Source organism: Tripterygium wilfordii, chromosome 8, assembly GCF_013401445.1.
Source record: "Tripterygium wilfordii isolate XIE 37 chromosome 8, ASM1340144v1, whole genome shotgun sequence".
Taxonomy (NCBI): domain Eukaryota; kingdom Viridiplantae; phylum Streptophyta; class Magnoliopsida; order Celastrales; family Celastraceae; genus Tripterygium; species Tripterygium wilfordii.
In genome coordinates this window covers 3,549,747-3,574,662 of record NC_052239.1, presented here as the reverse complement: position 1 = coordinate 3,574,662, position 24,916 = coordinate 3,549,747, and the positions used below count along the sequence as shown (strand labels likewise).

General features: G+C 37.1%; 3 protein-coding genes across 5 annotated transcripts; 2 read left to right on the top strand and 1 right to left on the bottom strand.

The window, feature by feature from the left end:
- Positions 1–3,171: 3,171 nt before the first annotated feature.
- Positions 3,172–4,729, bottom strand: LOC120004587 (RING-H2 finger protein ATL52-like). Its single transcript, XM_038853955.1, has one exon. The coding sequence runs from the start codon at positions 4,536–4,538 to the stop codon at positions 3,399–3,401; it is 1,140 nt and encodes a 379-aa protein (XP_038709883.1). The 5' UTR covers positions 4,539–4,729; the 3' UTR covers positions 3,172–3,398.
- A 1,964-nt stretch (positions 4,730–6,693) lies between these two features.
- LOC120003485 (cytochrome b-c1 complex subunit 6-like) lies at positions 6,694–10,477 on the top strand. Its single transcript, XM_038852488.1, has 5 exons — positions 6,694–6,932; positions 7,350–7,407; positions 8,302–8,385; positions 10,100–10,189; positions 10,271–10,477. The coding sequence occupies exons 2-5, from the start codon at positions 7,405–7,407 to the stop codon at positions 10,301–10,303; spliced, it is 210 nt and encodes a 69-aa protein (XP_038708416.1). The 5' UTR covers positions 6,694–6,932; positions 7,350–7,404; the 3' UTR covers positions 10,304–10,477.
- An 848-nt stretch (positions 10,478–11,325) lies between these two features.
- On the top strand, positions 11,326–23,821 carry LOC120004409 (proteinaceous RNase P 1, chloroplastic/mitochondrial). 3 transcript variants are annotated; one of them, XR_005469528.1, is made up of 9 exons: positions 11,326–11,490; positions 17,230–17,561; positions 17,956–19,174; positions 20,085–20,174; positions 20,269–20,450; positions 20,669–20,789; positions 22,665–22,819; positions 23,371–23,439; positions 23,570–23,603. XR_005469528.1 is itself a non-coding variant. In XM_038853761.1 (8 exons), exons 3-8 carry the CDS (start codon positions 18,014–18,016, stop codon positions 23,666–23,668), a joined length of 1,722 nt encoding a protein of 573 aa, XP_038709689.1. In that variant the 5' UTR covers positions 11,328–11,490; positions 17,240–17,561; positions 17,956–18,013; the 3' UTR covers positions 23,669–23,706. The 3 variants fall into 3 exon arrangements, 2 of the variants coding, with proteins under 2 accessions (XP_038709689.1, XP_038709690.1); XM_038853761.1 differs by lacking the exon at positions 22,665–22,819 and having other exon boundaries at positions 11,328–11,490; positions 17,240–17,561; positions 23,570–23,706; XM_038853762.1 differs by lacking the exon at positions 22,665–22,819 and having other exon boundaries at positions 11,329–11,490; positions 23,570–23,821.
- The last annotated feature ends 1,095 nt before the right edge of the window (positions 23,822–24,916 follow it).

Genomic DNA, 24,916 nt, shown 5'->3' with positions numbered 1-24,916 from the left:
AAGAGCAAATGAGAACCAGCAAGGAGGTGTCATCCTTTATAACAGAGAAAAAGAAAACACACATTATAAAAAACAAAACCAAAATCATATAACGTCTCATTTAAGTCAATATGTCATTATCTCTAAAGGGCAAATTGTTAATCATCTTTGCATCAGATGATTCTCCATCAAAGATGTGTATTCTTCTCTATCATCAAATACATAACAGTTCTCTTTTCTCCAAGCATTATTTATAAAACTCAAACAACTATTTGCACACACACCATGTCCAAAGATCTTATTAAGATGTCATGTACTTACATTAGCATTTGGTATGCGACAGGATCAGCATAGAGAAACAGTCTCTTCCCTAAACTTTCATATCAAATTCTTTGACAGTCCAAGTTGGATTTCCCATCAGATTTCCCTCTGCTGCAGTTGAAAGTAATCCTTATATTTCATCCCAATGTAAGCTGGCTGCAGATTTTCTGCATTCAATAGCAACTTTGTCACTGGGCTAACGACTGCATCAAGACATGGTCCATATGTCAGCTTTGTACTGTTGTCATTCACAAATGCTCAATGCAGAACACTTTTGTATTTTCCATTACTGAGGATCTTGCAAGATCAATGAACAAAATACTAATAGTTATACATCCCAAGTTCATACATCCAAATGAAGCGGGAAAAAAAAGAAAAAAAAAAAGAAAGAAGCAATCCTGAAGGTTAAACAATAAAGTAACGTAGGCAAAAGTAATACTGCAAAGGAAATAAATGAATTGCACCTCAAGATGATCGCCAGTGTTAAAAGAAAAGGTTGGGAACACCATTCACATTAATCCACCTTTCCTTGTGTTTCACTTGAAGGCCATCAATTTTATTCTGTACTAAGAGGATCAAGAGACCATGGTCAGAATGAGGTACCAAGCCCATTGCAAGTTCAGGTTGTTGAGAAGGTGGATAAAAATTTGCTGCAATGACTTGTGAACCTGATTCCAATTTCAGGGCCTCATCTATTTTATTCTTTTCTGGCCTAAGCTCTCTGGTATTCCTCTCACTAACTCTCTTGCTACTCTCGGACTCTTTTCTTCATCATCTCATCCGAGCCTTTATCCCAAAAGAAATAAATTTCTCATGTAATCTAAATAAATTTCTCAGCAATAAGAAATTTAAAAGCAACTCCTTAGCTTTTCAGTTTGTTGATATAGCTAGTAGAGCTTGTAAAAGTACCCTGGGGAAAAATGAAGGAAAGTAACAAAACAAGCCCCATCCATTGTGTCCCTCACTAAGAACAAAACAAATTAAGTGATTTGTCTTGAACAAGTAAACACTAGGTTTCTAGTTTGTTTTTGTATCCACAATTCCCTGTCTCTAAAACTGATTAATACAATGAGAATCTGACAAGAATTCAAGTATGCTTTCCATCTTATATTTAGAAACAGTGAAACATCACATATAACAATGGGGTGGTTCCGAAGCACTTGCATATTTCATCTTATACCAGGTTAAATACAATACTCATACGTACGACGGTACAAGTCCAATGCTTCCGCTTAATGCAAACCAAAGGAATATATAGTCCAAATACTTTGAAATACTGAGTATATATTTGGAAACACATTCATGAGTCATGACATATATCCAACTTCCTTGACCCGTGTTAATTCTATATGATACACTATCCTGTGTCCATAATTGTTCTTTATAGCTTACTAATCATTGTAACTTCATATATTCAGAAAGAGAAAGTTATAAACATGCTTTTGTGAGCTTGTCCTTACGGTATATTTAAAGAAAGGGGCAATACCTGAACTCTGGGGGGTTTGTTGGGTGAGTGAAGTTCCGGATGTACAACCACCTTAAGGAAATCTCTCCAAAACAAGACTTTGTCCATGGATGCGTTAAAGCTGGTTCCACACCTGATTGGATCCAATCCAACACATGCTTATTTGTGAACTCCTGTTTTTCTTCCTTCGTCAGGTTGAAAAACTATCCACACACATCAATCATCCTCCTCATCAAGCTACCTCGCAGTCCAGGAATTGTATTTTCATGGTCAGAAGCCACTTGATCACTAAAATTGTAAGTGTCGATATATGGAGTGACAATTAAGTGTTTATAAATGTAAAGATGAGCAAACACTATGAATTTAAATTCCAAAACAAACCCTCATTGGTATGATTCCTCGGCCATCACGGACACCGGAATAATGAGCACCCAGAATTGTTGCAGGCCAGAGTGATCGAGAGAGCAAAGATTGCGGTGCCAGATCGTGTTTTGTCAATCTATCTATGTACACGTACATTGCGTAAACTAACAATCAAAGAAAGAATGGAAAAATGAATTTATTTAACAGGAATGCCAAGTTCAAAGAAACGAATTTGAAGAAAACCTTGGAGCATTGAGAGTACCGTTGCTGGATTTCGGGTTATAGGGGGAGAAACCCCACGAACTGGAATGATTTTCTCTTCCATTTTTCGTCGCCGATTTTCCCGAGAAAAAAAAAAATGCTTGGGGTTTGGGGCTAGTGGAACGAGGGGTGAAGGCTAAAAGGCTTTGGGTTTCGGGGCTAGAATACGACGGCGTATGCCATATGTATTTTCTCTCTCAAATGTGTTACCAAATATATCAATCATGCTTACGGTGGCATCATACCATGTTGGAAAAAGAATATGGACACTTTGTTAGAGAGGAGAGTTATGGATTTTTTTTTATTAGCAAGAAGAGTTATAGATAGGGGTGGTAAAAAATTAGTTCCAAATTCGTTTTGAGTCTAATAACATCACGTATTTATGAAAGTTTTACATGTCTGGACTTCAACCTCCATTGGATTTTAGACATACTTAAATGACTAAACCCGGATTATTTTTTAAATTCGGACAAATAAACCAGACAATAACCTAATCTGGCTTAAAATCCGAGCATATAAATCGGACAAGATTTCTCAGCTTGGATCGGGACACGATTTTAAACCGAACAAAAATTTTGTGTTTAAATCCAGATTTCAGACATATAACTTATGTTTAAAACTTATTTTAATATGGATCGGACAAATTCAAACATCAAGATCAGATAGAATTTTGCTACTCCTAGTTGTAAACAAACAGGAATTTATTAGTCCTAGTGAGCTTTCATACTTCATAGATGATGAAAAACCTATCAGCTACTTTAAAGGCATGAAAAGCAAAAACAGATATAAAAGATCACTTCATTAGAACAAAAGTCTTACAATTGCATTGTATTATTTAGCATTTCTGCAACTATATGAAATCTTGAAGACTTATTATGCATTTCTGTAACCATATGTAATCTTGAAGACTTTCAGTGGAATAAGCAAAATGTAACTCTCAGCTTGTAGAGAGTTCACAGGCTGTATCAAGCTTTGCAGACATGTAACCTCAAAGTATAGGACAGAAAATTTATGAAGGAAGAATCGAATTCTGGTTCTGGTTCCGGTTCCGGCTCCGGCTACCTGTAGGTAACAAGAGCTTCCCATAGCAAGAAAGTGACCTTTGCATCAAACTAGACCCATCTTGACAAGACCTCACACTAGAAGAAGCACCCATCACTCTGAATAAGCTCAGATCTCCAACGATCCTCTGAGAGAAACTACCCCTACCAGATTTATTCGCTTTCACCATTCTTGCATCTGAATTGCCATTACTTTCCATTGAATGAACATTAGCAAGAATTTGAGTGATCTTCAAGGCTGATAAGGAATCCATAGAAAATGATCTTCTTATTGGCTGTAACTCTTCTCCCACATCTTCCTCCAAAATTTCACCTCTTTTTCTTCCATTCTCAACAGCTAACTCATTTTCTAAAGTCTCATCTTCCATTTCTGTATTGGTTTCTTCGTTGGCTTCCAAGATTCTGTTATCTAAAGCATCATCTTCTCCGGTGCTAGAATTATCGACGTTTGCAATCGATGATGATGATGATGCTTCAGCCGCGTTATTGACAATCGGGGCACGACACATGGGGCAATTAGTATGAGATCTTAGCCAAGTATCAATACAAGGGATGTGAAAAGCATGGCTGCACTTAGGTAAAAGCCTAAGAGTCTCATCTTCTTCAAACTCATTCAAGCAAACAGAGCAATCTGTTCCTTCAACAAGTCCTTCACCTCTCTTATACTTACAAACCGCGATCGAGCTGATGACGGATGGCTGCAACCCGATTGTGTTTATATACCAAACATGATGATCAACCACAGGGCCATGATCTTCGTCAAGAAACTCATCATGGGTCTGTTGATTCCCCTCAGGTGGTTGCAATCTCCTCCGATTAGTACCAAAGTACCTTACATAGACAGTATAACAGAAAACACAAAGAAAAGCAGCAGATATCACAACAATCAACGCGATCAAGAACTTGTTTAAAGGCAGTGATCTATGAAACTCTTTACGGCAGATGTCTGGACAGAAAGTTTCACATGAAGAGAGACAATATCCAGACTTATTTAATTTGTCACAAGATGATTCACAGACTTCTGGTATGGGATTGGTATCGGTGGCGTTGACTGCTTTTGCCATTAACTTTCTATGCCTAAACTCCATTAGAGAGTTAGCAATACGTCAAACAGAGACAAGAGAGAGAGGCAAAGACAGAGATCAGGGGTGTTACCTGGTTGTTGGTGAACAGGAGAAGGCCAAGGGAGAGGGTAAGTCGAAGATCTCCATTCATTTGGACAAAGAAGAGAGTTTGACAAGAAAGATGATTTGAAGCTATTGTTTGGTTTATGGGTTTGGTCAAAGCAGCAATTGATTTTAGTGGACAGGCTAATTGTGTTTTCAAATATAATTTTTGACAAAAGTTTATATTTTATTATTCCACCATTTTCTAACAAAGATAAGAAGCAAATCTGTTTAAATGTAGATTTCTAAGACTTTGCAAAAAAATTACATGAAGGAAGTTTCATGCCTATAGCATGGCTAAAATATTATATATATCCTTAGACTATCATATTTTTCTCTATTATGTCCTTAAACTATTTTTTTTCTTTATTCTATCCTCGAATTATTATTTGGCACATCGTTTCTATCCTGAGTCAACTTTCAGGTGTTGACTCCGGCGAAAAAGCTGACATGGCATTCAAACTCCAACGGAAATTACACATAGATCGCTGATGTGGAAAAAAAAAATTAAATCAAATTATTTACAACTATGAAATTAACAAAGGAAAAAAAAACAAAAAAACTTCCTATCATCTTCTTCCCAGATCTCCCTTCAAGAAAGAAAAGTAATTGTTATCCATCGAACTTGAGTGGATGCATCAGAGCGGCGAAGATTCATGCAAAGGGATGGAAATTGCTAAGCTTTAAGCGGCCCTCTCTCGTCTCTTGCTTAACAACATTATTTAAGACTCTTGATTGCAGTGGTCCGTTTTTTTTCTCCATTGATTTGTAGTTGAAACTTACCCTGTTCTTCTTTTCTATTTGAAGCTTTTCATTTAGACGAACTCAGAAATCAAAGCAAAAACCTGAAACCCAAAAAGGGAACAAAAGAAATCCCTAACCTCTGAGCCAAAAAGGGTAAGGATATGAACTGGAGCAGTGGAGCCTAAGCCAAAATCCCATCTGAGACGAAAACGAAATGGCCTCTAGACCCATAACCTCATGAAAGACGTCCTCCTCTTTAGCCAAAAACAATTGCAGCATGCTCTTTCACTGCGAGATCGGGATTCTTTTGGCTATATTATAGGATTTACGAGATCGGAATGTATAGGATTGCGAGATCGGGTTTTCATTTTGAATTTAATTTTGGTTGGTTTTTTTTTTTTAAATTTCATATCACATGTGGAATTAAATCAATTAAAAAAATTGATCCACATCAGCATTTACGTCAGAGTCAACACTGAAAAATTGACTCGGGATATAAACAATGTGCAAAACAATAGTTTGAGGATAGTATAAAGAAAAAAAATAGTTTAAGGACATAATAGAGAAAAATGTGATAGTCTAAGGATATATATAATATTTTAGCCGCCTATACCATAGTATCATTATCAAAGACTCTGAGACATGGCAACTTAGAATAGGATTCGGCATTGGGCCGGGCTGGCCAGAAAATATGAGGTTTAGGCCCAGACCCTATTTTGATAATCGGGCTTTGCGTCGGGCTTGACTCTCAAAATGAGGCCCAGGTTTGGGTCTTCTTGGGCCCGACTTTTCGACTATATAATATTTATATATATATTTTTTTAGGAAAATGTATTATATATATGTATATATTACATTTACATTTACACATACATATATATACACACAATTAATGTATGTTGCCTAGTCGAACTTGGGTCGGGCTTGGACTGGGTCAAAATTGGCTCAAGGTGTCGAGCTTGGGCTTTGGCCCGACCTCAAAAATGAAGCTCAGACCCACAGGCTAAATGGTAACCCCTAATTAAGAAGAAAAAAAGACGCCTATTTCATAGAAAATGAAGTGCCTGACTACTTTGCCCACTTGGGAATTCATGGCACCTGATGATACAGAAAAATATCTCATATTCCAGACCTAAAGTTAACTTCAAAGTTTAAACCAATTGCATTATCCTACTTAAAATTAACTATAAGCAAAGAGTATAAAAGTATACCTTTTAATTCCAATTTCTACCTTCAATCGCTAGTTTTGCCGTGCCCTCGGACAAAGTTGCAGGAGGAACCATTAAATCTGTCAAACAAGTTAAGAAGATCTCACCATAATAATGGTGGCGGGGTGAAGGGGAAGGCGTGTATGACTGACCTGCAGAAGTCAGTTTCTTTATTTAGATGAAAAACGACGTCGTAGGATTGCCCATATTAAAAGGTTAAAATAACGCAGGTGAGGATAGTGGGTGACGGTCAGGTGAAAGTAATACTCAGGGAACATCAAATAAATCGGCGGCGGCCTTCTTCTTTATTGGCAGGAAGCTACCAGAAACCCTAATTTTTGGTCTTTGATTTTACTCCTTTCAGGTAACGTGATTGCGACCTAATTCTCTCTCTCACTTCACTTGCACAATCATAGCGTCCTCTCTACGATTATTAATTTTTTCCGTTTACTCGTTTCCTTGTCATGAGTTGAACGAGTTTTTGGGTTATCTCTACCAAGCATTGCCGCTCTTTGAGCCTTTACTTTTTGTGGAAACAATTGCTTTGGTTCCGATCTGATTCGAGGAAACTAGTGGAAATTTGGCTATTGATTCGGCGTTTATGTTTAGATATTTCTGATTTCACTCCAAGTGGATTGAGGAGATTATTTTATGTTAATTTGGATTCTCTGATTGTTTCTACCCTTACCCGATTTCTTAGAGGTTTCTGTTTGAGTCCATAAGTAATATGAAAACTTGATTGACGCTGACTTTGGGTGTTGATATGTAATTTTTTCCCCAGGTCCATCCTGCAAACTGCTTTGCGCATTAGTTGTTTGACTGGTCTCTGGAGTGCAATGTGAGCATCTGTTTACTTCTTCTTTGTTTTTATGTTAGTTTTCTCTTGAAGGGTATATTTTTGAACCTAGTCCTGTGCATTAATATATACATGTCTGGCGTTTCTCTGCCTGCTTGTAATAGTCTTTGTGTATTATCTACCCTGCTAATGGACAATACTAAATAGACTACACTATGGTAGAACCCAACAAATGTAATTACCCAGTTGAGAAGTAAATCAATTGCATACTTGTATCTAATATTAGGATGACAACTTCTAAAATCTAAATTTTAATTTCAATAGGACACTTATTTTCTCATGTCAAATCAAGTATTTAATATTCATAACTTACATAGAGAACACATATACTAGTGGAAAAAAATTATGTGCTTGTGAAAGTACGCAATATACCACTCCACTACCATATAGCAATTATTGAGGTGAATATTTAGCCATGCTGATAATATAGAAGAGAACCAATCTTCATTACTATCAAAACCTTATTCCCAAGCAGTTTAGGGTCAGGTACATAAATCCATAAGAAAATTTTGTTGGAATCCTATTGTTTCTTGTATTGCCAATTTGCCATGCGCAACAGTCTCATTCCTTCTGCATTAACTTTTTATGCATGTTTTCACTTGACAACCCAACTCTTCATTGTACTTCATTAGTTCATTTCAAGTCATGCAGACCTATACACATTCCAACCTTTAGCTTCAAAGGTATTTTTGGCCACTCAAAACACCAGATGCACTCTTCCAGTTTATCTGATGAGCTTTAATCTTGCGGGACACATCCTCATATCTCCACTCTTTTGAATTATTGGCTCATGATAATGTATTTTATTTTCACTGATCTGGAGCTTCTCTTTGTCTGAAGTTTTTTAATTAGAATTGTTTCCCTTTCTGAATTTAGGGCAGATGAGGAACCTGTTGACCCGAAGAAGCATCTTGAAGAGGCTTGCAAGCCTAAGTGTGTGAAACCATTGCTTGAATATAAGGTTCGTACTGCGTAGTAGTATAGTATTTATTGAAGTTGACTTGACAAATATGGGAAAGTATAGATAGAATTTTGCTTAAAAATCCATATCGTATGTTAGCATTGTTATACTTTCTGCACCATCACATATAATACAGAAACAATGGAGCAAGGTCACATTCATTGTATGACCACTGACAACAATTATTAATGAAGCTAATTTAACTATTGAGTTGGTCTTTTGTAGTTTTTAGACAGCATGGATTGATAATTATTGCTGAGAGAATTCAATATTTTTGTCGTAATTCAATGCTACAACTTGTTGAGAACACAATATCTTTGAATCTCTCTTGTCAAGAGGGCAATTTTGATGATCTGCCATGCTGCCTTTGGATTAATAATTTGACTTTTGAAGTATTTTATTGTTGACTATCCAAATTACCTGTTTGCTGCATTTGGATTTGCTTGTCATGTGCCATAGAGAAGTCAGGGCCTCTTTCCCTTGTTTTGGTTGGTCCATTGGTAAAAAAAGGATTTCAGGAAATTGCAGCTGTTGGATTCTGATTATGTCCCACTAGTGACCAGCTGACCGCTCCCTGTTGGCATTTAGTTTATTATATTTTACATTTATTTTTTAAAGAGAGAAGGGAAATTATTTGCTAATAGTGACCCCTCTAATATACTTCTTTTCCTTTTCAGTTTTGGGTATAAGATATAACATGGCAACATGAATGGTTCCTATATGGAACACTGTTTCCATCTTTATCCTCTGTCATTTGGCACTCCTTTTTCTGTTCCAGTTTGCTTTCCTCTCAGGCCTTTCATCCTACCAGATTGAAGTGGCATTCTAGTTCTTCATCATGTTTTTGATATTTTTGAATGGAAAAGATAAATATTAAAAAGGAGATTTTTGCAGGAGTCAGGACTACGTTATGAGGTCTTGTGTTTTAATTTGTTTCCTGAATTGACTTTAAAGAATTCGTTGCAATACAAGATACCTCACCCTTACCCAGAAAGCAAGATGTTTCTGGAATATGACAGGACTTTTTCTATAGAGCCAAGATTCTAGAAACAATGGATTCTTAATCTTGTTGTAAAATGCATAACGACAGCCTAAACATCCTTGCAAGTTGTAAATTCTATTGATAAAGTCTTTAAGAATTTGTGACTGACTGCCTGATAAGCTATAATTACTGGACTTGAAGTAGGCATTTACATTTTTAAGGGTCTCATCAATGTTGACTGGTATTTTGCTCCATCAAACAATTTCTTTGGGTCTTAGATTGACTGTGTATTCAGTACATCTGACGAATAGTGTGGCAAGTGATTGCTTGATGTTGGTCTTGAGTAGCTTTAGTGTGGAACCTGGTTCTCCTCTACGTTTGACAAGGAGATCATCTGCAAAATGTGAAACCCTCCCCGTTCTGCATCTTGAATGAAATTTAAACTCGCTGATGCAATCGTAGAAGGCCCAAGAAAGCAGAGTGAAACTTACCTTCAGTTATATTGCTATCTAGAAAAGCAGTGTTCAACACTGGTGTGGTGTTAAATAAATAGACATTTCCTGTGTTCTGTAAGATTTGAAGTTCGCAGCTCTCTCCATTCATTGTTATACTTGGATATTTGCAGAACATCAAGTTTTCTTTCAAAAGATATTTTTTGAAGTATTATGTAGAATTCAAGCAGTCACCAGTAATTCCAGTTTATCATATTAAGTATTTCTAGTTTTGTCACAGGCTTGCGTCAAGAGGATCCAAGGAGATGAGTCAGGGAACAAGCATTGCACGGGACAGTATTTTGATTATTGGTCTTGTATCGACAAATGCGTAAGTATTATACATTAATCCTCCATACCTCATATTGAATTATTTTTATATCATATGCTGAAAGTTATGCTGTATTATTAGGTTGCACCGAAGCTATTTTCAAAAGTGCAGTGACGGGGCATAAATTTTCGTGGTACTTGAAGTGAGAAAACTGTTTCTGATTTTGTTAAACCTTGTACACCAGACTGGTAATGTGTTGTGGTTTCTTGTTTTGAAGCATGATGGAATTTTTGTTTTGTGGAATATTGGGAATAAAAGAGCATCCAGTTATTCTTTTGCTCCAGTTATTACATACAGCTTTTGATGATAAGCTCCAAAAATTCTCATGTTGATGTACATGAAGAAAATTGAAACGGTGCCGGCTAATATGGGTAATGATCCGAATTCAGTCTATGTGGAGTCTTAACTCACAACAAGAGATATCTTCGAGACTTCAAACTCTAAAACTCAAGTAGGTCATGCGCTAATGCAAGCAATATGGCCGACGAGACAACTCAAATTTGTATGCGTGTGCGGTGTGTGCCTATATGTAGATCAAAGTTTGTTGTTTTTCTTCAAACAGAAGTTGTTGCCTTTGTCCGGTTTGGAGGATTGAATTTGTTCGATTTGGATTAAATTAAGTTTAGACATAAATTATAAGTTCAAAATTCGGATATTGTACGATTAAAAACCGGGTATGTTTCATACACATAAATCTCGTCTATTTTACTTGTTCAGATTCTAATTCAAATTAGGTTATTGTCCGATTTAATTGATCCACTTGAAATCAATTTTTTTTTGTCACCTCTGGGTAGGGGCTAGGATCTTATTACTGGACTAGCTAAAACATGGGCCCAAAAAAAAAATCACTGTTCACATCTCTAAAAATAAAATACTCTCTCCGTCCCATTTTAATTGTCCTCTATTCCTTTGTGGGATGTCCCAAAATGAATTGTCCATTTCCATTAATTAAAATTAATTTCATCCATTTTTCTTATTTTACCCTTATTTAGAAGAACTCAACAATCAACTCAATAAATGAGGATATAAATGTCAAATTGAAGAGGAGTAATACATTTTCTTAAACTGTGTGTAAAATTGAAGGTAACAATCAAAACGGGATGGAGGAAGTAATATTTTTTGTTAATTTTATCTGACTCTCTCCTCTCTCTTCAACATATCTCTCAGATTACCGTCATCTTGTTCACCGCTGTGCGTCGATCTTGTTGCAGCTGGTCACCGATTTCACAGCTTTGCGGATTGGTCATCACGGCTTCACAGATTTCAAGCTTCTACTGATTTCATTCTCCAAAACCCACAAAGTAAACAGTCCTCTCTTCTAAATTTGCAAAGAACAATGGTCTGGACTTGAACCAGCTGATAAGATTCTCTTCTGCGTGATGCTCTTCTATGTATTGCTTCCGTCGTGCTGCTTCCGTCTCTTGTCTGTCTTGCAGATATGAGGAAGAAGAAGATCTGAAGTTGTTGGGCTTGAGCCCTATTGTTATTATTAGCTCTCTTGTTCTTTAGTTTGTAAACCCACTGGACTAATTCCACTGGGCTGAATTGATTGGGCCATTGGCCTATTGTTCTCTTTTGTAGTTTCATAACCGTTGGTAGTCTAATCAGACACCAACGGCTATATTTTGTTTGTAAGAGGTTGCTTATTTTAGCTTCCTTTGCATCTGTGTATGGTTTTTCAAGTCAATCAATTTATTGATTGCTAAGCTTCTTCTTTCTTCTTCTTCTTCTGGCAAATTACTTCTATTGCTTTCAGTCAAGGCTTTATATACAAATTATATCATGGTATCGAGCGGTATTGATCCTTCTGCCCTAACAGGGTTAATGAATTCTTCCATCTCAACTGATTCTTCAGCTCAATTTGCCGAGCTCATTCGTAGTGCACAAGCACTTCTCTCAGGCCAAGGCCAAGCACCACCTCCACCGCCATTATCATCACCACCACCCACACCACCTCCACCAACTTCAGTCCCACTACTAAATGATCCTAATACTCTTCTGTCTACTCTTGCTCAACTGCAGAGTCTTCTACAAGGCAGTCATAATACTGCTTCAAATGTGGCAAGCAACCCTTATGTGGTTACAAATGGTGATTTATCCATTCAGAAACTCATCCCCATGGAATTCACAGGAGTTTGCTATCATAGTTGGAGTAATGACTTCAAGGATGCTCTCGAAGCAAGAAATAAAATTGGTTTTATTGATGGCACTCTCTCTATTCCAGATCCACTTGATCCTATTTATCCTCAATGGAAACAAGCAAATGGTTTAGTTAAAACCTGGATTAAATATTCAGTCTCTCTTTCTATTCAAAAGTCCATCTCAGGTGCCAAAACTGCAAGGGAAGTCTAGCTTGATCTTCAGCACAGGTTCTCTGCAACTAATGAAACTAGAGTGTTTGATCTCTTGAAGCAACTATCTTCAATTAAACAAGGTACACTTTCAGTGACAGATTACTATTCTAAGCTCAAGATGATTTGGGATGAGTTACAAGATTGTGAGGGTTCCTGTAAATGTCCTAGTTTAGAGAAACAAAAGCTCATGCAATTCCTCATGGGATTGAATGAGGCTTACAGCAATGTTAGTGGTCAGATTCTACTCATGAAACCTTTTCCAAAAACTGAAGAAGGCTACAATATCATCATTCAAGAGGAATTAAGACAACAGGTTCTGCAAACTGAAAATTCACAAGAGGCTGCTGCAATGTCATTCAAAAGAAAATTTCCTCCTTCCAATCAAGGTGCATACAAGCCTCCCTTTCAGAGAAATAACTCAACCAAAAGCAATGAAAGTTCCAAGAAAGAGGGATTGTATTGCACTTACTGTCATCTAACTAATCACTCAAGGGACAAATGTTGGAGGTTACATGGATTACCAGCAAACTTCACCAAGAAACCAAGACCAGGAAATTCATCTACAGCTTCTTTTCAACCTCAGAACCAGTCTTTTGCTGCAGCTAACATGATACAAGTTGACATACCTCAACAACAATCAACTACTCTTGACCTATCTAGCAATCAGTGTGAGCAGATCATAAATTTTCTAAAATCCAAAGTGACTGCTCCTCAAACTAGTACAGAAAATCATGTTGTGGCATCTACTGCAGCAGGGACAGGTATAAATTTTCTTCTTAACAAGCAAAATTTACATAAATGGATTTTGGATAGTGGAGCCACAGATCATGTAGTGTGTAATACTGCATTATTCACTTCATATCATGTTGTTCATAATGCATTTGTCATCCTGCCTAATGGTCAGCAACATAAAATTACTCATGTAGGAGAAGTTAGGCTCACAGATAAGGTCATCCTTAGGAATGTTTTATGTGTCCCTACGTTTGCTTTTAGTCTAATATCCATTGGTAAACTGACTAGAACAAATAAGTATGATGTGATATTCACAAAGGACAAATGTCTACTGCAGGAAGTAGCCACCTTGAAGAAGATTGGATTGGGTGATTTGCAAAAGGGTTTATACTGGTTTACCAAGAATGAGGCTGCAGAGTCAACCAAGCTAGGACATGTTAATCTGATTATGAACACTAGGGTTTGGCATCAAAGGCTAGGACATCCTTCTGATAATGTATCTAAGTTTTTACCTCAATCTATTTCTTCTAAGATTGGTGAATGTAATGAATGTGTGTTAGGTAAAATGAAAATAAAATCTTTTGTACTGAGCAACACTAGATCCACAGCTTGTTTTGATTTACTACATTTAGATATTTGGGGACCAAATGGTGTTGTTTCCATAGATAGCTATAAATACTTCCTCACCATAGTGGATGACCATTCAAGGATGACATGGACTTTTCTAATGACATCTAAGGCATAGACCAGAGATCACATTAAAAATTTCATAAAATATGTTCACACCCAGTTTAACAAAGTTGTCAAAATTGTGAGAACTGATAATGGTGTGGAATTTGACATGGCTACATTTTACTTATCACAAGGCATCCAGCATCAAAAATCATGCATTTTCACACCCCAACAAAATGGGGTTGTTGAAAGAAAGCATCAGCACATTGTTAGTACTGCAAGAACTCTGAGAATTACTTCTGGTCTACCAGAGGAATTCTGGTCTTACTGCATTTTAACTGCTACTTATCTCATAAATAGGATGCCAAGTAGAATTACTGACAAGAAATCTCCTTACTCTATTGTTTTTGATAAGTCAGTAGATTATAGCTACTTAAAAGTCTTTGGTTGCTACTGCTTAGCTAAGACTAATAGACCAGTTCACAATAAATTTGATCCAAAAGCCAGAGCTTGTATTTTTCTTGGTTATCCTAATGAAGTTAAAGGATACAGACTTCTTGACTTAAAGTCACATGAGATTTTTATTTCTAGAGATGTAATATTTAGGGAACAAGAATTCCCTTTCAGAAATAATGACAAGCCCTTACAAACAACTAGCAGCATTAGTCAAGGACTACTACCACAAAATAGCATATCTAATCAACACATCACAAATACCATACCTATAAAACCACCAGCTTATTTAGCAGATTATGAATGTGCAAATGTTAGTCATGAACATTTTATTGCCAATATATGTCACATCCAAGAACCTAAGACTTATAAACAAGCTTCTGTTAATCCAGAATGGTGTCAAGCAATGGAGACAGAGATGAAGGCACTTATAGAAAACAATACTTGGAGTTTAGTAGAATTACCCCCAGGCAGGAAACCGATAGGTTCAAAATGGATTTACAAAATAAAGTATAATCCAGATGGTACTGTGGAAAGGTTTAAGGCTAGACTTGTTGCTCAAGGGTATAGCCAAACTGAGGGATTTGATTATCAACAAACATTTGCACCAGTGGTTAAAATGACCACTGTTAGGATATTTTTTGCATTGGCTACTATGTATAGATGGTCAATTCATCACTTAGATGTTCACAATGCCTTCCTAAATGGTGATCTAGATGAGGAGGTTTACATGAAACCTCCACCAGGTTATAAATTACAGAATAATAAACATGTTTGCAAATTAAATAAATCACTTTATGGCCTTAAACAGGCCTCTAGACAGTGGAACAAGAAATGCACAGAAGCCTTATTGTATTTTGGTTTCAAACAGAGTAAGGCTGACTATTCTTTATTTCATTATAAGAAAAATGATAGTATTGTGTTTCTTTTGTTATATGTAGATGATATGGCTATAGGAGGAAATGATCACTGTTTAATTCAACAACTTAAAACTTATATAGCTTCATGTTTTAAAATAAAAGATCTAGGTTTATTAAAATATTTCTTAGGTCTTGAAATTGAGCATACTAATATGGGTTTATCCATCACACAAAGAAAGTATACCTTAGATATACTTAAGGACTCAGGATATATGACCTGTAAGGTAAATAATTCTCCTATGGACATCAATACAAAACTAACATTGACAACAGGTACAAAACTTGAAGATCCTTTACAATATAGAAGACTGTTAGGTAAATTAATGTACCTAACCATTACTAGACCAGATATTACCTTTCCAGTTAATACTTTAAGTCAATTTATGCATGCTCCTACAGATTCACATATGTTTGCTGCTCAAAGAATTTTGAAATATCTAAGAGGGACCTATAGCCAAGGTCTCTTCTATCCTATCACTAACACATTGCAGGTAAAAGCATACTGTGATGCTGATTGGGCTGCATGTCAAGATTCTAGACGTTCTGTAACAGGTTTTTGCATCAAACTTGGAGAGGCTCTTATTGCTTGGAAATCCAAGAAACAACCAACCGTCTCCAAGTCTTCTGCCGAAGCTGAATACAGAGCTATAACATCAACAACCAGTGAATTAACATGGATTGATCATTTATTCAAGGAATTGAAGATCAATCTCATGAACCCTATGATACTTCATTGCGACAATCAGGCAGCTATGCACATAGCAAACAATCCAGTGTTTCATGAACGAACTAAACACATTGAACTAGACCTCTACTTTGTTCGTGAAAAGCTGACACAAGGGATGTTGAAGTTGACTTACCTGAAATCTACAGATCAACCAGCTGATTTGTTGACCAAGCCACTCACTGTCCAGCGTCTAAATCACCTACTCGTCAAGCTGAACATGACAAATTGTTAATTCCTCCTGTTCAGCTTGAGGGGGGATGATAAGATTCTCTTCTGCGTGATGCTCTTCTATGTATTGCTTCCGTCGTGCTGCTTCCGTCTCTTGTCTGTCTTGCAGATATGAGGAAGAAGAAGATCTGAAGTTGTTGGGCTTGAGCCCTATTGTTATTATTAGCTCTCTTGTTCTTTAGTTTGTAAACCCATTGGACTAATTCCACTGGGCTGAATTGATTGGGCCATTGGCCTATTGTTCTCTTTTGTAGTTTCGTAACCATTGGTAGTCTAATCAGACACCAACGACTATATTTTGTTTGTAAGAGGTTGCTTATTTTAGCTTCCTCTGCATCTGTGTATGGTTTTTCAAGTCAATCAATTTATTGATCGCTAAGCTTCTTCTTTCTTCTTCTTCTTCTGGCAAATTACTTCTATTGCTTTCAATCAAGGCTTTATATACAAATTATATCACCAGCACTCTAAATTTACATATTCACAATCGAAACTTCTGTTTATATTTGTGAGAATCCATATCATTAGTTTACTTGTTCCTGTATCATTAATTCAGAAATGCCATGTTTACCCAGGTTTATAAATACACTGATACTATGAATTACCATTTGGAGCTAAATGTATGTTTCATCCATTAGAATTTAAACATGGGTCTATGTTCTTGATTTCATCCACTAGAATTTTGGAGGCATATTCTGGGTACATGTTCTTAATTTTGCAAAACAAAACGTTATTTTAGATTTTTTCAATAAAATTAATTTATATTTATAAAATAATAAATGAAAGAGAGAAGTATTATTTTAATGGGATAAAGAACATGATGATAAGTAATATGATGTAGTGATGATTGGATAGAAATTTTGTAAGGAAAAGTGATATTTTGTTTGTATTTTAAGAATTTATAGAAAATCTTATTTTATCTGTATTTTAAAAATTTGTTAAAAGAAACTTATGCAGATGCTGTTAGGGTTTTGGACCATCTGCACCAGCCGGAACTGACGAGCAACTCGAGACGGGCGGCCACTCCACTCTTTTCAGGAAAGTACGTAAATACGATACCTAAATGGAGGTCCCTGGGAACTAGGAAGCTTGCCCATATCTCCCTGAGAAGAGGAAGAGAGGCAAACCAAGTGGGACCCCCGACTGAGCTTCCTATCTCAATCTGCAAACCAGGGGCTCTTGAACATAAAAAAAAAATCTATGATTGCCTTTCTCCTGCTCCAAGTACCGGTTCTGCTCATCCATTTAGGAGTTTGAGACGCCCGTATTCCAGAATCCCAACTTATCTGGTGCGAAACTTTCTGCTTTTTTTTTTTTGTTACTCTTGTTCTGATTTCTGAAGATGTTGTCTTTGTGCTTCCTGCTGCTATTTTCATGGATGGTTTTTGCTTTCTGGACTTGGGTATATATATTTTTGCCCTGCTTGAATAAATTGAATATGCATCTATATGGTATTTTCATCTTACTGTTTCAAAGGGGGCTCCATCCATATGATTGTGTATAGCCTGCTTATGTTGTTGGAGTGCCTTGTATGCTACCTGTTCGATCAAATGCTCAACAAAGGACATGAAGTAAACGCGCGCACGTGTGTGTATACACGTATTCATGATTTTGTTTCTTTTTTGTATTTTGATGTTTAGCATATGTTGAAGCAGCTTGCTGGGATTGTTTTTGTGATTGCAGTCAGTTATAAAAGGGTTGCATAGAAGCAAAAGAGGAGGAATATTAGTAGGTCTGACTAATGCTGCGTGGGAGCTTTGTAGTGCCTTCACTTACCAGAACTTGTCCTTTCTTGTCACTGTTTGTCAAAATCCACTCGAGTCCATGCCACACCAGTCGTGCCCTCCTTGGTTATCGTACTTGCTTCCCTGGAAAACCCATCAACGTTATTAACTGTAACTTCTTGATGAATGGAAGAGCCCATTTATGCAGCTTACCTCTATCTGCAAAATCACCAATTCGGGAATCCTCACCACGTGCTCATGTTTCCAACAAGTCAAAGAAGAAAGAACGCAGGGAAGCCCCTGAGGCTGTGTTGAAATTCAAGTTGGACATGTGCTCCAGGCATCGCAAACTTATTGAAGCCCTTCAACTCTATGATGAGGCGAGGGGTAATGGTGTCCAACTTAATGTACATCATTACAATGTAGTCCTCTATTTGTGCTCTTGTCATGATTCTTCTGCTGAATTGAGTGAAGATCCTTCGGATTTGGGTTTGAAAAGGGGCTTCAAGATTTTCCAGCAAATGCTTAGTGAGAAAGTTGCTCCAAATGAGGCCACGTTTACAAGTGTGGCGAGGCTGGCTGCTGCGATGAATGACCCAGAAATGGCTTTTGATTTGGTGAAGCAAATGAAGCAATGTGGTATTCCACCAAAGTTGAGATCATATGAACCAGCGTTGCTTGGATTCTGTGAGAAGGGAGAGGCGGATAAAGCTTATGCAGTTGATGCGCACATGGCTGGATCTGGTTTAATGGCAGAAGAACCTGAGCTTTGTGCTCTTTTGAAAGTAAGTGTTGAAACAAAGAAGGCAGATAAGGTTTATGAGTTGCTGCATCGGTTGCGTGCTACAGTGAGACAAGTTACAGAATCAACCGTTGGAATTATTGAAGACTGGTTTAAATCTGGGACTGCTTCAGAAATAGGGATGGAAAAATGGGATGTGAACTTGGTAAAAGAAGGAGTTATTAAAGGAGGAGGAGGGTGGCATGGGCAAGGGTGGCTAGGAAGTGGGAGAATGAGGGTCGAAAAGACTGTAATGAATGAGAAGGGTGTGTGTCAATCATGTGGAGAGAAGCTTGTCTGTATTGATATCGATCCAAAAGAAACAGAGAACTTTGCTAGCTCATTAATAAGCTTGGCTTGCAAGAGAGAAGTTAAAGGGGATTTCATTCAGTTCCAGGTTAGACCAACTACCTTATCTCCTCCACATTTAGGCACATTTTCCGCGTAGAAAACAGTTAACATTATTTTATGCAGCACATTTCTAATGACCATTGCACTTCGGACTTTCATAAGAAATGTGTGTTCTCATTATATCAGTTTCACACTCTAAACACAACAATGGCGCCTCTTATTGGCACTAAATTGACTATTTTGTATAAAGTTCGTAATAGCAAAATCCTTGTCGACGTAAAAGTCGATGCCAAATATTCAAGTAATAATATTTTGAGCCGTTGATAATAAAAGGCATATTTGAGGTATGCCATTTTTTTTAAAATAATTCTCACGTGTTAAATGGTGTTTGGAAAATTATGATTTTGGTCAGATTAGCTTATACATTGGCCACTGTCATGTATGCGGTATGCCATATGGCATCCCTTGGAATCGTATGTACAATCTACCTTATGCATTAGTAAATTTACAAACCAGCTTCAACAGAATTAACATTAATTATAAATACAGGTTATAGAGGTCGTGCATTCAAATTATTGATTGTAATAAATGATTCAATGTCTTTTTGTTACCATGGCTAACTTTAATATTGTTGGTACTTAATGATTAAAAATTTCTCCGATTAATAAGTACTTGACAGTGTCACAAATGATACCATCACATGAGCTGCTTTATAAACTTAAATATTCTACTTTGGTTCACTTCCTTGCATATTCATTTTGTTTCTAGAATAATTAAATTGAGTTTTGGCTGTCTTGTGTCAAAGACCATGGCCTAAGGCTAAGGGTTTTTCTATTTTAAGTGAATGATTTATTAAACAGTTAACGGATGATATTTGCAAATGTCACCTGTAAGGTTAGTTTTGCATTAGATTGTTGTTAGTGAGTACCTGACTAACTTGAAAGGAACTCAAACAGAAATGGCTCCAGCAGCATGGTCCATTTGATGCAGTCATAGATGGTGCAAATGTGGGACTAGCTAACCAGAGCACATTCAGTTTTAACCAGGTAAGAGAATGCTGAGGATAACTCCTTTGCCCCAATCACTTAGCTTTTGAAATGAGATATACTGATGCATGCTTAAGGAACCTTGCGATTGTAGATTGAAAATGTAGTAAATCTGATACGTGAAATGATTCCATCAAAGAGATCCCCACTTATTATTTTGCATAGAAGCCGTGTGACTGGTGGTCCTGCTCAGCATCCTAAAAACCAGAGGAGGTTAGAAACTTGGACACGGGCTGGTGCTCTTTATTCTACTCCTCTCGGTTCCAATGATGATTGGTAAGTATGACTTTTTGAAAACTTAAATGCGTAAGATTAAGTTTTCTTATGCAACATGTATTATTTGCTATGCCTCTTGTTGTTTGTTAAGGCACTAGTGGTAGGGGAAGAAAACTTGGATCATTTGTAAATTCGAAGATGTTGGGTTCAACTCCCACCTGCTCAATAACCTTCAGTGTTGCTTTTGCCTGAAAATTTGTTTCCATGTAAATTTGCAGGTATTGGTTGTACGCTGCTGTTAGCTGCAATTGTTTACTGGTGACAAACGATGAGATGCGGGACCACTTGTTTCAGCTTCTGGGGAGTACCATTTTTCCAAGGTGGAAAGAAAAGCATCAGGTATTATCTATTTTTAATGCATATCTTTATTTTTCAGCTTTTTATTGCACTGTGTGGGTGAATTATTGGATTACCCTACTCTAATGTGTGTCCCTGGGATTTGTGTTATATTATGCTTGTAGCAAGAAAACCTTCCTTGTTGATAGTGTTATGTATGGAGGCGTCCTTACTCCTTTACTAGGTTTTTCTCAATATGAACCAAAATTTTATACAATATACCTGAGTGTTTGTAAAGTATAGCACTGAGCATAGTGGATAGTGTACCAAGCAGAGTAGAGACCCTCATGGATGCAGTCCTTGGAAATTCATTAGAAAGGGTTGGGAGGTCTGGTTTGCTTTGACTTATTATCAAGCTGGTAAGGGAAACTCTATAAGCTTCTGGAATGACGTCTGGACTGGAGACACTTCTTTAAGGGATTTGTTCCCAAATCTTTACAGTCTAGCTAGTCAAAAGGGGGCCTCCATTTTTCAATTGCTTCAAACTCATGATAGAGATACCTCTTGGAACATCACCTTTACTCGTGAGGCTCAAGATTGGGAAGTGGAAATGTTTACTAGTTTCTGGCTGTTGGTTTATGGCGCAAAAACCTATCCCACAAAAGAAGACAAAATCTGCTGGAAGTTGGAAAACAGTAAATTGTTCTCGGTGAGTTCCTTTTATAAAGAGCTTCTAAAGGACTACATGCACCTTGGTAACAATCTTTTCCCTTGGCTCTGGTTATGGAAGTCTAAGGCTTCTCCTAGAGTTATTTTCTTTTGCTGGGAGGTTGTTTGGCAGAGAATCTTAACTCAAGACAACCTATAAAGGAGGGGCTTCTCTCTTGTGAATAGATGCTATTTGTGTAAAGCAGATTCGGAGTCTATTAATCACCTGTTCCTGCGCTGCCCCTGGTCCAGAAAGGTCTGGGAAAATGTTTGGAAGATGTTGGGTCTCTGGTGGGTCTCTCACAATACTGTAGACAAAGAGCTGCTCGCTTGGCCTTCTATTGGAAAAGACAAGGACCAAAAGAATTTCTTTCAGCTCATTCCTATGTCAGTTATGTGGCTGATTTGGAAAGAAAGGAACAGCAGAATTTTCGAAAACAAGGATTCCTCCCTAGACTTTTTTTATTGTAAATTGGTTTGATTGCTAAAATTCTGGAGTCTGTCTTTCCCTAGAAATGTTTTTGATCTTATTAACTGCTCGTCCTTGGTGTAGTTGTGGGTTGCGCCCCTTCGGTGCTTGAATAAATTTTTTCTATTCAAAAAAAAAACGTCTATTATAATCAAAAGGCTCAGTTATAAATATTAAAGAACTTTGTGTGGTAAAGTGAATTTCTCTGAACCAACCATGTTTAGGGGTCAATAACAATAATTTAAACCAAAATGCAGAAACCGAAGTTGCCCTGCTCCTGTTAAGTAACTAGTTCGAGGAATGGCAAATAAGTTACAATAGCACAGTGTCTATGATACCACAATGACGCTTTTGTTGTCCAGTGGTGATGGTGATGTTTTAGATTTTCTACTTTCTATATTTATGTGCGTTTCAACTTTGCAATTCTACTATACTTTGTGTAGTCGTAGAAATATGTGAGTTTGATGAATAGGTATTTTGCAAGGAATTGAAAAATGATGGTTTAGGTTAAATTGCACAGTATGTCTTAAAAACTTTAAAATGTTAAGCATAACTATTTTGATTGCTCCACTTCTATTGTTCATACATGTTGACCCTCTGTCAAGAGCAAGAGTTTTCTCTTTTTCTGAACCTTTAACTTTATCTTGTGCAAATATTTGCTTCACAACCTTCATAGCCAGAATAATTGCTATATCTATTGAATCTCCCTTGAATACAAGGCTTTCTGTATCTTCAAACTTCATTTTATGCTATGTACACAGATTTGATTTACTTTGGCTCTCAAAAGCACCCAAGGGACCTGAACTTGGGTTGTCCAAGTTAAAAAACAAAACTGAAAGTGCCTCGGCTACTTAGCTTAACACATTAACTTTTGGCATAGAGAAAAACGGTGGACAATGTAAAAGCGATAATTATGGTATACATTGTCTGTTTCCCTTTCTCAACTTTATGTTCCCAATAATGGGATGTAACACTGACATGCAGTTTTATGGAACTACTGAGTACTGATAGGATTAGCTCATCTTCTCCAAGGGGAAAACTTCTTTGAACGTTTTGTTTTTGTTTGTTAAATCATATTAGCTTTATAAGAATGGATAGGGCATTCATAGCATGGGAACTTTAATGTTTTCGAGAGATGGGTTAAGTATTGATAAAATTGATACCATTACGTTTTCAATACAATCAGGGTTGGTGCTATCTATTTTCATGTTTATATTTCTCTCCTTTTTCTAAACTGAGTTTATTTTCCGGCATATTTGCCTCAGTTCCTTTGACTTGGATAGTTGGATTTTAGTCGGTACAAGCCAATTTTTAGGCACCATATTAACCTTTAGATGAATTTAGATATAAAGGTTTATCTTCTGATTAAAGCACTGTATTGCTCGGTTGCTCGATTTTTTGACGCAGGTTAGACTGTTAAGAGTAAATAAATGATAAACTTTATCCTGCTGTTGGGAATTTTTGCAGGTTCACATGTCTGTCTCAAGAATGGGAGTTTCCCTTCACATGCCGCCCCCATATTCAATTGTTATTCAGGTGAGTTGATCAGCCAGTTGTTTAGACTTAAGGCTTCATTGAACCAACCTAATACAACCACAAGACCTTTTGCTTTCATTAATTAAAGGGTTTTAAGCTATCATTTTATCCCCTGTGCTATCAATTGCAGGAGTCAGAGAACGGCAGTTGGCATGTGCCAACAACAACAGGTGATGATATAGAGAACCCAAGACAATGGCTGTGTGCCAGAAGAACCAGGTCATCGTGACATCCGACTCTAAAGTAGCCATTATTCTTATATATGTAATTGTGCTTGTGTTAGAGAGGGAGAGGAAGAGTCTCCATGTCTCTCCAGATGTAACTTTCATTGTTAACCTTAACCATTCATTAATTTAAACCTATCAATAAAAACTTTGTTCTATTTCTTTCGGTCTTGAGGCTTGTTGGAGCATTGTTCATAAGAAGTGATTTCATTTTAAAGTCCTCTGATTATGTAGAAAGGTTGTCCTTGTCCCAATATGATTAGAATACTGGATGGCTCAATTTATGCAGGATGAAAGAGGGTAGAAGGCTAAAGCCCTTTCCATCAACTTTCATTAATTACAAAAAAGAGAAAGGACAGAGTGTAAAAGGCTATTATTATTCCCAGAATATATGCATTGGGGCCTAAGGGGGCTGAATTTTCCAAATTACAACTTCTTGCTTGCAAATTAATCGACTTCATTGTTCGAGCTCTCAAGTCCCTTAGCATCTGCAATAGAATGCCCACAAATTAGATGTGATGAGGTTTCTTGACATGTAAGTTATAAAGTTAGATCCTAAATTGCACTAATATGCAGAACTTCAGCAGGATGGTTATTAGGGTTCCTGAATCTGACACCTGATGGCGCGCCCATTGCTCCCGCTAAAGTTTGCTAATCCCTATTCTCTCCTACTTAATACATTCTATAGAATTTGAAAATGAAAATTGTGTTGGATATTTCTGCTTGGAATACTTATACCACCAGCATAATGAACAAGCTCAAATAGCACTTTTAGAGTCACCAGAACAATGATTCTACAATAAGATAGCTCTACCTGTGCACCAATGCCATTTTCTCATGAATCTACAGGCCATCCCAACTCCTCACTGGCTTCCACCGTATCACGCCCGGCATCCTGTATGGTATAAGCATGAAGCTTATGGCCTAAACCAATTCCTCTTCCTTCATGCCCGCGGAGATATACCACCACATCCCTTCCTGCAGCCTCAATTTTCTTCATTGCAAGTGCAAGTCGGCTCCCACTGTCACATCAGGCAGTGGCAGATCGAAAAATGTCTCCAGTAAGACATTAATTCTGAATGTACCCTCACTAGAATATCTTGCCCATCTCCAAGATCACCATAGGATTCCCAAATGTGGTCTTCAGCTTTTGGCACTTAATCATGGCAACCACAATTATCATTCTATACATCAATCATGGAAAGAAAACTTCCATAAAAACCAGAAGAAGGAGAATTCAGATGTCCATGATG